A 14,840-nucleotide genomic window follows, 5' to 3' on the forward strand; every position below is an offset into this window, starting at 1 on the left:
TAAAAGGTATCTGACAGTGAACAGACAATAATCATCAGAGATAGTGACCTTACTTCAAAAGCCTCAACTGATGCAAGTTAAGTTCAGAATAGCTGGTGTGATATTTACACCAGGTCACAACACAGAAGAATGAACGTTTTGTACAAGTGAAATTAATAGCATGATTCCTGGGAAAGCCACTAGGATGCATCACCAGCATCATAAAAATGAATCAAATGAAACAGGCTCTAGAATGCCAGATAATAAGGCCTTAATTTTACATAAAAAGTTAGGGAAGATAAATGGTAACTCATCCTAGTAAGTTTGCTAGACAAATATTAAGTGAAATATAGCACTCATTCCTTCATGCAATAAAAACCCATTTCAGGAGCTAGCTCAGTCATGAAACAACCAACTACTGCAGTTGAGGCCCGAGGTGGAACTAAAAGTCTGATGTCACAGCCCCACCATTAAATCATTGATAAGAAGCCAGAGAGTTTTGACTGGTCACTTTTAAGAAAGATTTCAATCAACTCTGTACTTCCCACCACTCTCCACCCCACCACCCAGAGCCACCAGTTTCACCATGTTTCCATTTCTTTGCTCAATTGATTGATTTACTAAGCAAAAGACAGAACTCTAACGTGAATGATGTTTTCATAGTGCCAAACCAAATTATTTTATTTCTTCAGTTTAATACTTCGAACCAGTAAAACCTGTGAGCTGTATTCAATTTGTATTCCACAACATTGCGCACCCTCCAGCCGTAACTGCTTGCTAAAAAGTTAGAGAACCCCGTTTTACAACAGCAGAATTTTGACCGGATGCTGACTAAACACTGGCCTGGTGTGCATTGAAGCAGTCCTCAGTTGAAAAAGAGGCAAGGAAATATTGCTGTTGAAGATTAAAATTCTGTTATGCCACTGCTGCTTTTCAACTCAAGTCAGAATCACCCAAAAATGGAGACAGTTTTCTAATGGGAATGGTCACTTCTGGCAAATGTCTTAGATTATTTTAAAGGTTCTTGAGATCCAAAATACGATTGGTTATTTTGCTATCCTAACGTCTTTCAAAAAATATATATCTGTCATGTGTATAAAAAAAAACAAAACCAAAACAAAAAAATGGAAGTCTGGGGTCTCTCAACCCGAACAGACACAATGTAGCAAACATCAGTTTTCTTCACACTGCACTGCTGGGGTTTCCCATATCTCCTCATCCACAGACTGAATCATTTTTGATGTCTGAGCTAAGACTGCTTTCTCACTCTGAGCTATAAATAATGCATTCTGTTCTCCTCCTGCTAATTGAAGGTCAGAGCTACAAGAATCATTGTACCCATCAAGTCTGTCTGTCAAAAATTCTACTGCATCTCTAGAAGCCTGTCCGGCCTCTGCTTTAGCTACTGGCTCTGCCTTCAGCTGAAGTCCAAACATGTCATTTCGGATGATGTATCGTACGCACTGCAAAATCACATTCCTTTCATGGCGTATGTCCTGGGCCAATAACTGGAAAGAAAGAGAGAAAGTGATGCATATTTCCATTATTATTTGTTAGCAACACATGCAAATATAATCAGATCGGGGGGGGGGGGGAAGGAGGAGACACAGGCAGACAGTTATTTAAAATAGGTTTGCTCTGAAACAAGACCTGAAAACAGAGACAGGAAAGTCTGTCCTACTAACACAAATATGAAACTTAGAGCCACCAAGCCCCCAATTCAAATCTTAGCTCTACCACTGACTTATGTTAGGATTACAGCAAAGCCAGTTCCATATGTAAAATAAGAATACTTCACAGGTGGAGCAAGGCTGTGAGGAGGTTGAATGCCCCAATCTATTTAAATATTGAAGTATTGACTTTTGTTGGGGAAAAAAGCACATGGAATGCCTAAAAGTTATGTATATCCATTTAGAGGGTGAGATCATCAATTCAGAAAATATTTAACCCCATCACTATACTAGAGCAGGTCAACCAACCAACCTGGGAAAATGGACAGCATCTTTTTTATTGTTATCATTCCTAGTTTATACAGCTGGCAGAAAAGTCAACAAATATACCCCAAAGACCATGAATTGTTCATGTATAAATTCACATATTGCAAATTCTTCATTGTAAGAACCATGCCTTTGTGTATGTAAGGCTCTCTTCACAACATACCCAGATGCTGACTGGAATATCTAGATGTTATTTTTATTTATAATTAATACCTGCAATAAACTTATTTCAGCTCTTGAGCAGCATATTGCGATACCAAGAATCAACACTTATTTGGACTTTTCAGACCATAGAAGTTACTTCTGTCAGACCACACAGATTACCCAACATAGCATCACATATCTATGATATAAATCTGTTCATCTGGGATACATATTTACAAAATAGCTCAAGTAGATAGATACCATGTTAAGAATTGATTAAGCCTAAATATTAGTGTCTGTTTTGGGATGTAGTCCTCTAGATTAAGATTTCTCAAAGCTTATTCAGTAAACTGCTGAATGCATTCATTATTTACTGTAAACTCCTGCCAATACTTATACACTGTTAGCTCAGTATTTCAAAAATCACATTTTGAAGACTGTCAGACTGTGAATGTTAGGAGTAATCTAAACTTTAAGAAAGCAAGGAGTATAATGTAAACAAATTAAACCTGTGACTACCTTGGTCCTTTACAAGAGAACGGTCATAAAAAGTGTGTATTCAGCTTGCCCTGTAGAGTTTGATGGAAGCATACTTTATCATAAAATGTATTTCCAAAAAAGAAGTCTATTCAGCCATTTTAAATAAGTTTTTGTTTGCTATTCAGAATGGTTATTAAAAACTGTGCTGTAGGCAGTTAGTCTATAAAATGAACACCTTCCACATTTGCCAATATTAAAGCAGTAGTTGAGACACTAAAGCTTACTGTAGTTTATGCTCTCCTGTCTCGCATGCGTGCACACAAACATGTGCATTAGAGCAAGGTGTAGGGCTATATCATTAATTATTTTTGCAAGACCCAGAATAACTAAAGAATTTACAAGTGGCAACAAAGATGAAGTGGAATGCATGATCATCCTTAGCCAACAACAAATAAAGCTTCTTAACAGCCCATCTGTCACATTATATATAGCCTATACCAGTAACTATATTCATAACACCTTTGCCTACTTTATGCAGTGAAGGATACTGGTAGAAATGGGCTGTATGGGTTTTTGCTATTCGCAGTCAACACTATGCATCTCTAAGCATACAGTGCTATGAATGTGGCTAAGATAAACATAACTTGATAGTATCCAAACTGATTATTTAATGAATGCCAACAAAATGCTCTGCACAGCAACTACAAAAATCTGTTTTGTAAGAAAAAAGAAAAAAAGCCACATTATATCTTCCTTCAACAGGCATGCTTCTGCCATTCTCTGTTTCACCAGGCTGTTCACAGTTGAGGCTACTTCTAACAGTGGAATTCAGTTCTGAAAATCTCTCATTTGACCACCCACTCTATTTCCTCACCTTTCCTGGTACAAGGAAAAGAGTAGTCTTAATACAATATATTAAGGTTAAAAGAAAGATAGAAAAGAAAGATAGAAATGTGTGTTTTACAACTACTCCAGGCAGCTAAGATCCCCACCCACCATACTATCTTTCTCCCCATACTTTCTCCTGTTCATTGCTTCCCTCCATGTGTAGGACTTCACAGTAATGTCCAAGTTTTCTTATTACAGTCCTTGCAGCTTTGATTGCCAACTGTTTTGTAGTTTGCTACTCCTTCAGTTTTTCTCGTCTGAAAAATGGACTTGGGTGTGCACACCCATGCATGTGTTTGTGTGCATGTGTGTCTGCAAGGAACCTTCTTCTGTAGCCTGGGGTTATGATCACATTGGGGCAGGGTGGGAGTCTCCACTGCCCATCTCTGCTGGCGTTTCAGGCATTGGTGAAACGCCTGAAATGCCTCAGGCTCTCCTCTGCACCTCTGGCATACAATTCAGTCAGTCACCCAGCTGCAGCAGGTGGGCTGCACCAGGTAGACTTGTGTGCTGGAGCTGGCCCCAGATGGCAGCAGCAGCAGCAGCATGCTGTCATCTGCATGTTCCACAGCTGGTGACTGCATCATCCACATGCTCTGCAGCCGGCGAGTGCAGAGCTTTAAAAGAAACCCTGCACTCACTGGTTCTGGCAGCAGCAACCGGGGCCTTTGGGCTCTTGTGGCAGAGCCCCCCTGCACAGTGGGGATTGTCCCCCTACCCCACCGCCTAGCACCCGTGCGATAGCTGCCACATGGTGCAGGTCCAGTGTGGCTCAGCAGGACACCACATACTGCCCTGGAGCTGGGGCGGTTCCAGCAGCCAGCCAGAGCTCCTGGTTAGATTCCCCAGCTCTCTGATCATTCCCACAGCTCTTCCCATGGGGTGCAATCCCCAGGTCTGCATGTGGTGTTTCAGCTGGCTGCCGCTGCCAGATGGGAAAATAGCCCAGAGCCACCACCAACCTCAGCTGGCAGTGGCAGCCTACCGTCATCCCACATCATCAGGGGACCCCATGCCCCCCAGGAAGAGCTGGGGGATCAAACCAGGAACTGGGGGAACATTTGATTCCCCAGTCTCCAGCTCAATTTCCCAAGCTTTTCCCAGGGGGCATGGGCCCCCAGATCTGCATGCTGGGTTTCAGCAGGCTGCCACTGCAGGCTGGGGCCAGCGGCAGCACTACGATCTTCCCAGAGCTCGGTGCGGGCTGTGCCAAGTGGCTGATGCTGGCCAGAGCCTGCAGCAGCAGCCTGCTGAAACCCCGCGTGCAGATCCGGGGCCTGCGCCCCCTGGGAAGAGCTGGGAAAATGGTCAGAGTGCTGGGGGAATTGAATTGGGAGCTACATGTCAGTATCAAATCAGTCCTTCCCCACTCTTCTCCCTCCCTCTCCTTAGTTTGTTTAGCTGCAAGCAAGCCTGGCTTCGAAACCTTTCGCAAGTTTTGGAATGTTTCGAGTGCCCTGATTTCATTTCGATTTTGCTGTTTCAAACTCGAAACAACTTCAAAACGAAACACCCGTTAAAATTTCGCACAGCCCTAGTGGATGCCGCCGCATGCTGAGCTCTGCGTGCTGCTGCCACTGCTTCGGAAGCAACACAATGCCATGTGCCTGCCACGCTCAGGACACAGAACCCAGCAAGCAGTGGACAGCCCACCTCTGCCTTGTGCACAGATCCTAGGGGCACTTGCCCCCCTGAGCCTCTTCTGAGGTGCGCACAATAGCGGGAGCCCCCCCACACCCCTGGACAAGCCACCCAGGCTCCAAAAGGCTCCAAGAGTCCCACCACCCACCCCAGGGTCCTATTAACCCGTCCCACTTCCTCCCCCTGTGGAGGTCTGCACCCCCCACCCCAATGCCCCTTCCAATTTACCTGTGGTGGGCAGTGCTCTGCACACTGTGTGGCTGCGATCCCGGCTGCCTGCAGGTTCCGTGCCTGTTTGTGCGCATCCCAACCCCTTGCAGCTGCCTGGAGCCCATGCCCAGCCTGCCCTACAGACCTCTGTGCTGCCCCGTATTTGAGGAGGCTAAGCCCCATTAGCCCCAGCCTTCCATTGCGTATGCTCACGACCCTTACAAGTGGCAGCATGGGGCAAATTTTGTGGTTTCCACAGTTCACAAAATCATGATTCTCAGGACCCTAATTGGGGGGGGAGGAGAGGGGAGGGGGCACAGAGGGAGGAGGAGACTTGGTAAAATGTAGTGGCCTGTTATATACCGAAGGTCAGACTAAGAGGATCTGTTGGTCCCCTTGAGCTATAAAAACCTCTATGAATTGAAAAAAAATTATAAAACAAACCAAACAAACAAACAAAAACAAGAAAAAAAAATCACTGCTGATTTTATACCAGAAGGTAATCAATAGAGCAACTGCACAGGATGAAGATAGATTTTTGTTTAAGCTAGTTTAGTTAGTCCCAATAGCCTCCGAATACCCTTGTCTCCTCAACAGCATTATGGCACGGCGGCAAGCCCTTTCTTGGGTTCCAACAAATTCTTCATGGTACGAGGCAACGTTCAGGCCAGTCAGACTTACTAAGTTTCATATGTGGAAGGAAGCCTATACATAAAAGTTGTTACCCAAGAACCTCTCTTCTGGCTGATCAGAAATATGGGTTGATGTGCTATAAAATGTTCCACTCTGCTTCAGCCAGAACAGAGGTGCTCACTCCATCACCCAAAACCAAACAGCAAGAAAAGGGTAAGCATAATGGCAAACACAAAAACAAACATCTTATTTACAACAGGAACAATGGTTTTCCCCACAGACGAGCTTCGTTGCTAAGTTTTCACCTTTTGTTCATCAAACCAAACTATTATCTGAAGCATACCATGAAGCAATCTATTTACATTTTTATGCTTAACCTTTCTGCTAAACTGAATGTTTATGCAGCATCTATCTGAAGAAAGAACTGTTGCTAATAAAAAGCTCTAAGTTACAACAAGCAAAACCTCAATTATACTGTTAAAATAAAAAACTTGTGTGTCATGCAGTGGTTTAGGAAAGCATATTACCATTTCCAGAAATGTTGGACGACGTTTGGATGGTACTGGGAGAGACTTCTTTCCCCGTTTATTAGAACCTCTGTAAGCCCCTGTGTTTGTATTTGAGCTTCTTAATGTTGCACTCGTACACTTTGTATGTTCTTCGTGGTTCACATTATTCAGACTGTGAGGTATATTTGAAGCCTGAGGAGCATTTCTCAGCATGATCTGGTTTTCCTCAAGAGCTTTAGTTACAATCTTGACAGGAATTTCTAAGGAAATAGAACAAATGGTAAGCTCTCAAAAAAAAAAAAAAAAAAATCTCAAAATGCCTCAGTTGATACTCATATATCCCATTTTTGATAGATTACCAGCTACCATCCTAATACTAACATGCTGCGATTTAAAAGGAGCTCAAGACAGTTTTTAAAAAGCATGGTATCATAACACCTATTTACAGAAGGTGCAGTAGCAAATGCAGAAATTAAGTGCTTCGGCCAATACCAGAAAGACTCCAAGAGCAAAATTCTGGAATGGATCTTTGTTCTTTTTGCAGCAATACATACCAGCAAGGAGGATGAATGGCCCAGGGACTGAGGTGCTATTTAAGACACAGGAGGCCAGAATTCAATTCCTCGTCATGTCAAATTGTGTGTGACCTTGGGCAAACTACTTCATCTCTGTGCTTTAGCTCCCTCTTTGTAAAACTGGGAGCAACCACATCTCTACCTACTTTAAAGAATGGCAAACAATTTACTTGTTCTCCAGCACTGACTGAAAGAACACTTTCTGATTTTTATTCCTTTTGGACAAGCTAATGGACAGTGACTTGGAGGGAAGTCACTGAAACATTTATGTAGATAAGTCCCAGCTTGTACCCTAAAGTGTGTTTATTGTTCTTTCCAGGCATGCATTTTAATACAATTATGCGGTTGTGCTAATCTAATTTAAAAACAAACAAACAAACCGATTAGCAGCCACTCAGTATCATAGTGGGTCTTGTAGAAGGATCACTACCTCAAGCTAAAACATACACAAACAAATATTTTCTTGTACACAATATGCCCCAGAATATAAATATACACTTTTTTTTTTCAAAGGCAGAATGAAGTGAAAAGACTTTTCTTCACGGAATGTGAATAGCAACAGCTATTCAGCCTGCTCTTGTTCTCCTCCCTGTGGATATAAGCAGATTTTACTTTGTTTCTGGTAAGCCGCACAACCTGGTCTTACTGTCTCCATCACATATAATGTACATTTTAATTTCCTGCAGCTATTTTTTTTTTTTTTTAGCAGGGAAGAGGTGTGTCCTGTATGCAAGAAAATACAGTATTGCATCTTGAAGTACTGCAAAGGCAAAGTTACATTGTCCCCAAGAATATCTAGTAGGTGCCTTGTCTAGAAAGTGTTAAAACCTTGGAGATTAGTGAAACCAGTTACTGCCCTCATTCAATGTAATTTTATGGCAAGGTAGAAAGCTAGGTTCTCACCTATATGCCTCTGAAAACTATATAAATTAAACAGGTCATGAACAGACTGATCCCAAAGACAAATTTAATCTCTATGTTCAGATTGAGATAGCAGGAAAAGACAGATATCAGGGGGCAACCCCCTCTCCCACCGCCAAACAAACATACCACACTTAGAAACTTGAGTGTCATATAGTAGTTATTAGTAGACAGACTAAAAACTAGATGGACCACGAGTCTGATCCAGTACAGCACCTTTGATGCTCTCAGTCAGTGAACCCTAAGTGGGCAAACAATGTACTCTAGGTGCTTCTTTTGTATAATGTGTTCTCTCCTCTGGGAAGCTACCACTGGGGTGCCTCTCCCTGCCCTACTCCCCTCTAGCCTCCCCGAGTCTCACATATATATAGTCAAGTAGAATAGCAGAATCAAGAGTGGAAGATTTCACTTATTCTTCCACCCATGACAAACTCCTTTTTCAGTGCTGACCGTCGCACTCAGTGCAGTGGAAGTGTACGGGCTTCTTCCCATGACAGCAACAAACTTTCTCTCAAAATAGATCACAGAGTAACTGAGTAGCAGTGTCTTGCCTAAAAAGTCACACAGGGAATCTGCTAGGACAAGAAATTGAATTATCCTCTCCAATGGCCTAGGTAGAACACACTCTCTCTGATGTGCTTATCCCTTTATTACCGTAACCAGCCAAAACGACTAATCAAAGGCTGCTCTGAATTACAGCAGCAGCTGCCAAAGATGCCAGAAAAGCACCTTGGCTTATATACCCAAGCAGACTGGAACTAAGACCAGTAAATTGTTAATGCTTTCACTAAATCTCAAAGCTGCAAATGTACATATTTATAAGTGAAGACTCAAGCAAGTGAGGAGAAAAAGGGACAGAGTAGGTTGGGAAGTAGACAGGTGGCAACATTACATGCTGCTTCCCTTCTGAGATTCACTTTGCTGTGTTTGGACAAAGCAATTTTTTCTGGTACCACTCTGAATGTGTTTGCTATTCATAAGAGGAAAGAGGAAAAAAAGGCTCATTAAGCACCAACTCACCTTCTGGCTCACTATCACTATCCGTTGCACTGCCATAGTTAGCCACAAGTGAGCTCAGGGCCGAGGTTACCTGCTTTGGAATTACAGTTAGTCCCACCTTTCCATCCTCCGTGGCTGCTTCATCCTTGTCAGATTCTGCAAGGAAGTACCGAGATCTGTCAGTGATCCTTTCTATAAACAGCCATCTTTATCACTCACCCTGCTCTTGAATAACAAATACCTGCTACAAGTGTCAGGCAGGCTGCTCAGCATCCTGGTTTGATAAAATACATGCCTACATACTTTCCATAAACATTCAGAGGCAGAGTTGTTTAAACACTGGTTTACAGTCCTGACAAAGAGACTAAAAAGGAAAAACAGCTTGACTTCCCTGAACAAAAGCTTGGGCTTTTGGCTCTGTCTTCATAAAGTCAATTTAATTACATGTTATGTTATTAATTGCAGGTAGCAGACAGGGAAGAAATGTTTTAGTCTTACTTGATTTAGTCCAGTGAAAGATATGTTCAGACTGGAATTGTTTTCTAGAGGAGAATTCACATTTAAAATGAGAATTTCCAAGATAGAAAAATCTTTAGGGGAGTAGAATTATTTTTCAAGAATATTCAGAATCAAAGCATATTAGCTATATATAATGCTTTAAAAAGCAACATCTTGCTGTTAAAAACAGTGCAACACATGCCAGGCAGATGAAATGTGAGACAAAAGGATCAACATCTGTGAAATGGAGCAAAAACTACTCAGAACACCCAGAAGTAAATATGCAAAACCACTGATAATCTTATTTAATATGGAGGACCCATACGTAACAACAGATCACTGAATTTAGAGGAGTCTCAAAAGTGTCAGCTAGGAGGAGAGGTATGACATGTTCTTTTATAACGAGTCTAGATACAAATTTTTGGGAAACATTAAGAGAACCCGATTAGGAACACCATCAAAATGGTTTCTGCCAAGACTGAATGGAAGCCTGATTGCAGGTTGAGCTATTAATTAAAGAAGAGCAAGATATTTTTCCCCAATTACAGGAACTGTAGGAGACCTCTTTCACTGCCTTCAGCCATAAGAATTACTTACTTCTAGAAGTGCACTTTAAACTGTACTTGGAGTTATTGTTAGCCTGACAGGACCTGATGTCATTTGGTTAAGTAAAACTCAAGTGTCGGGAACTTAATTATTTTAAGGGGGATGGGGGGGAATTTAATCTTCCGTTTTTTGTTTTTTTTAATTTTATCACCCAGAAGAAAAAGGCAGCTTCTCACTGGTGGGCAACTATAAAAACATGTTGACTCACAACTACATTAACCTTTATACCAAGTTTAGCACTTTTTTTTTTTAAACTAATATTAAGATTTGTTAATTTTACCAATGTTAAAAATGCTCAACAACATTTCTAGATGAAATTTTGCTCGTCTCAAGCTAAACTGGGACGAAAACTGAAATTCAGTTAAAAAGCATCTAAAAAACAGCTTTTGAAAAATTTAATACAAAATACTTGAAATTAACTGCAGGAGACAAGGATTTTGTTGGGTGACATCTTATTGAAACAACTGTATCAATAAAAGATCCACAGAAATCCTTTCCTCTCACATATTTCCTGGACCATCACAGCCACGCAATTCCAGGACTAAATACATATAAAAAGTTCGTAAGATGTACATTTTCTATTTAAAACCACCTATTAAGATAAAAGAAATTATTATGTTTAGTTAGTGAAACAGACTTTCTGGCACCTAGATATTAGTACAATAGACCTCATCTTTTCACCTTGTTTTTATTCACAGATTGGAAGAAGAAAACAAATTTTCCTGCTTCTTCACCCACCTGCTAGTTTCTCCACTTCAAATGAACTACTTTATTAAACTGCGGTGAAAAATATATTCTGTCTGCAAAAGAGCTACTGCTGACAAAAGCAGGCTTGGCAGTCCAGGAAACTCTAGATCCAGGTGCTTAGTGAATTCTACCTATTCAGTGGTTTGGCTTTCTTTATAGGAACTTCAACAGCAAGCACAAACTGCTTGAAAAATATTTTCAAATAGATCAAATTAAATATGACCCTGCCACCTAAGAATGGAAAAATATATTCAAACAATTAGCTGATTTTTTTCAATGTATAGCATTACTATCCTGACAAGTAGTAACTGACAAAACATTCATTCTCTTGAATTATTGGGATTTCTATCCTGCAGTGGGATACAAAAACTAAAGGAAACCAAAACCACATTTGAGCAGTTTGACAGCCTATCAAATGGGATTAGTGGAATATACCAAACTCTCAGAAAACATTTTTCCCCATAGGTTTATTATTTTAAGAGACAGAGCTCAAGCTTCTTGTATTGTCAAAAAACCTATTTATATGCCATACCAAGAGTGCTATATCAGTGCAGACAGAATAAATAGCCATATAGTTCAAAAGTTATACTACTCCCTTTCTACACAAAACATTTTTTAAGATCAAGTTCTGTCACTTTTCCTTATATTGGATTCATCCTTAAACTTTTAGGCTCTCAGTCCTGCAGTTTGGGATTCAAAACATGGTAAAGACTATTTCATGGTTTTCAAGAACAAGTTCCATTGTGCAAGCATTTCTATTCCTATTTGGATTTATCAAAAATAATTTTTGTAACAGTTGGTTTTAGGTTGCGTTTAATTTGACACGATTCCTTTAAGCTACTATGCAATATTTATCATGCAACATGTAACACTGCGCAAAAACTTCTACTTGGCAGGGTTTCCAAAACCCTGACTACCAGGCAGGAGTTGCAGTATCTAAATTTAAACAACTCAGATTCAATTTCTTAATTCCTCTTGTTGCATTCCACTCACTGCACTGCTCTTCTAAACAGAAACGCAGGCAAGAAGTGTCACTGCTTATTGCCACAGCACTCAAGGCAGGAAAAAAAGAAAAGAGGCTGGCTTTAAGTTAAAGGAAAAAAAAAGAAATCAAAGACCGGCACTGCACATGTTAAATGTCTGTTACAGACTTATTTTCAATGTTACAGTCATTTCCAGAAGTATCTTCTGCTGAAACATCTAATATTAGCAGCAAATTGCATCTTTGGGCCAAACAGCACTTATTAAGGTTTGCTTTTTTTGTTCCGAGATCTGAATAAACAGTTATTTCCTAATCTTTGAAATTACAGGTAGCATAAGACTATTTATTAAATGTTTAAACACTTGTGTGTAAAATGGACAGAATTTGACTGTTCTTTTTTAGTTTGGGGAAATATATTTTTACTCATCAGCTAATTGTTCATTATTTGCTTATATGCTTAATGCTTACAAGCTTTATCATTATGTACACCAGTAAAGTTCACATTTGACATCTTGCCTCCTCCACTCCAACCCCTTCCTCTGCTCTTTGACTGCCATCTTTGGATTTTCAGGAAATTCTTAAAATCAAAGTGTGCACTTAATATTTATAGCAATACAGATAAAAAGACTGGGAAAATAAAAGGTACTTGTGAAAGAGAGACCATTCCCTGTATGTTTACTGCATAGTCAGCCTAGCCTGCACTTGAAACCTGTGACACTACTGGCATTACTGAGGGTGCTTCCTCTGCCTAGAATCTTATCTGTTGATTTCTTTCCAAATTACACTCCTTACTTTTCTAAAAGTCCTTCTCTTCATTACCCACTGCATTTCTTTTTTTCTTCAACCTCAAATGTCAACCAGGCCAGAAGTTTCAGCTTTTCTTATCAGTAGGTACAGGTCAGCAGAACCTCCAAAGACCTTGATCTATTATTTCCTCGCTAACAGGTTAATTCTGCTCAGCTGGAGATTTCCTGAGCACAGGACTTCTAATACATGGACTCAGTCTGCACGGTTCACCATCCATAATGCTCATATTGCATTTTCTCCCTGAGAAAGCTCATATTCCTAGCCAGGATGCATCTGAACAGGAATTTCCATCCAAAAGGAAGTCCTAATGAGGGTTTAAAGTACAAGGACATACAAACAAGCAGACAGCCACAAATTTATGACCCATTGATGCTTAAACTGGCATGACCACAGGGCAGGAAAAGCCTCAACAATGTAGCAAAGTGACAAAGAAAAGACTTGCCATGGAGTGGCAAGGAGGCTGTCCCTGCTGCCCTCTGCCAAATCAAGAGGAAAGTATTACAACTGTTTCTGTGAACATGGGTCTTCCTAATAAGTGCAAGCTCTCTCAGAACCCAGCAAGCAAGCTCTGATCCAACCTCCAGGTCTTCTAAGAAGCTGTTACCTAGATCAGCAGTTGGAAACCTTTTGCCAGCAAGGGCTGCTGCTTGAGACCCAGCCCCAACCCTAACTGTCTCTCTATCCCCTCCACCTCCTGTGATGATCAGCAGATCCTGTGGAAGAACAGATGGAAGAGGGCAGGAAGTAGGATCCTGGGGATGCCTCCTCTACTGCTCTGGCTGGACCATACTGCTGATTCCCCAACCTGCTGCGAGCTGGATCCAAGTCTCATCACAGGCTGGATCCAGGCTGTGGGCCACATATTGCCACACTTCCCCAGGTGAAAAGCAAGAGTAATTTCCCTAGCTGTGATGTTTAAAATAAGATCTCAATTTTCTTTCACTATTTTTCTTACCAGCATCACTATTAGCCAGAATGCTAAGTGGATCCACATCCTTTGCACAAGCCTGGGCCTCTGAAACAGGCTGTTTTTTAGGTTCCTTCTGAAATGCATGGTCTTCTGGTCCACTGGCTACACTTTGTGCCTTCTGTGGTGATGCATTAGCACCTTCACCACTTTTCTTAAACTTTTTCCAGAATTGACGCTTCTGCTTTCTCTTCTGTTTTTCCTGCTGCCCTGAAGATTCTTCTTCTTGAGGCGCTTTCCACATACCCTTCATTTTGCTGACAGAAAGAATTGTAAAGATCTCATACAAACAGTACAGGAGAAGGAAAGGAAACAAATCAAAGCAAACAAAGAACTGTGTTCTAAAGGAAACGAGAGATTAGAGGAACACTTGTCCTTCAACAATATCTGTGTATTTCCCCTCTCATGTGCCACAGCAATTAGTTTCCCCAAACTTCAGCATTGTGGGAGTCAAATATAAATTTACTACAATATCTATCAACCTCAAAGCATTTTATTTGTGGTTTAGGAGTTTTACTTGGCGACTAGCCCAATGAACTAAGACATGATGGAAGGAGAAAAAAGTTCAACAGGCTACCAACATGAAAACAAGGCATGAAGGCACGTTTCATGGCCACCAAGGCTGAAACAATTTTTCATCCCACATCATAAAGTCAATATTCTCTTCATTTAGTAAGGCCATTCTCAAAAGGCAGAATAGAATAGAAAGGAAAAGATCTGCTACTACCACATTTCCTCAACTGAAGTCACCCCTTTAGTTAGTTCTAGAATATATTGTTACAGTGCTGTGCAAAATCCCAATTTCTTAAACAGATCAGACCAGCCCAAGTGCTATGTCAGCTTAATCCACTGAGGACTCATCTCCTTTCAAAAAGTGTGTGCGTTTTACAGAAGGGGAAGTAGAAAATAAAAGATAGGCTATTGGTGAGAAGACGGAAGTTCTCTTCCTTTACAGCAGAAGGTTTCAAGTTCTATCAGGGAACCGTGAAGTTGTGCTTTCAATGAGAGCAAACTATGGGGACAGCCAATTCTATGAATCACAAGAATTAGTCCATATTGTAAGAGGAATCTCAGAAGATCCCAGCAAAAGCTAAAACTGGTCTCTAAAAAAAATATAAGCTTGAGAACATGGTGAAATGTTTTGCACATATCTGAATATGGTTACAGTGAGAAATTAGGTATAAAAATGGTAAGTTGTGCCTACGAACAGCATTTCTTCCAAGTGACAGTTACTTTGGCTATTGACAAAAGATTAAC

The 14,840-nt window shown here is 40.8% G+C and overlaps 1 protein-coding gene across 1 annotated transcript in view; it reads right to left on the minus strand.

Annotated features, from left to right (window-relative positions):
• Window positions 1-628: 628 nt before the first annotated feature.
• Window positions 629-14,840, minus strand: part of NUFIP1 (nuclear FMR1 interacting protein 1) — a 33,959-nt gene continuing 19,747 nt past the window's right edge. The window contains exons 7-10 of the mRNA XM_014608389.3: window positions 13,572-13,840; window positions 8,998-9,132; window positions 6,500-6,741; window positions 629-1,487 (exon numbers count right to left, since the gene is read on the minus strand). Coding sequence (XP_014463875.1) covers window positions 1,152-1,487; window positions 6,500-6,741; window positions 8,998-9,132; window positions 13,572-13,840 — 982 coding nt within the window. The 3' untranslated portion in view covers window positions 629-1,151. The remainder of the gene's footprint in view (window positions 1,488-6,499; window positions 6,742-8,997; window positions 9,133-13,571; window positions 13,841-14,840) is intronic.

Source organism: Alligator mississippiensis, chromosome 1 (assembly GCF_030867095.1).
Source record: "Alligator mississippiensis isolate rAllMis1 chromosome 1, rAllMis1, whole genome shotgun sequence".
Classification (NCBI taxonomy): domain Eukaryota; kingdom Metazoa; phylum Chordata; order Crocodylia; family Alligatoridae; genus Alligator; species Alligator mississippiensis.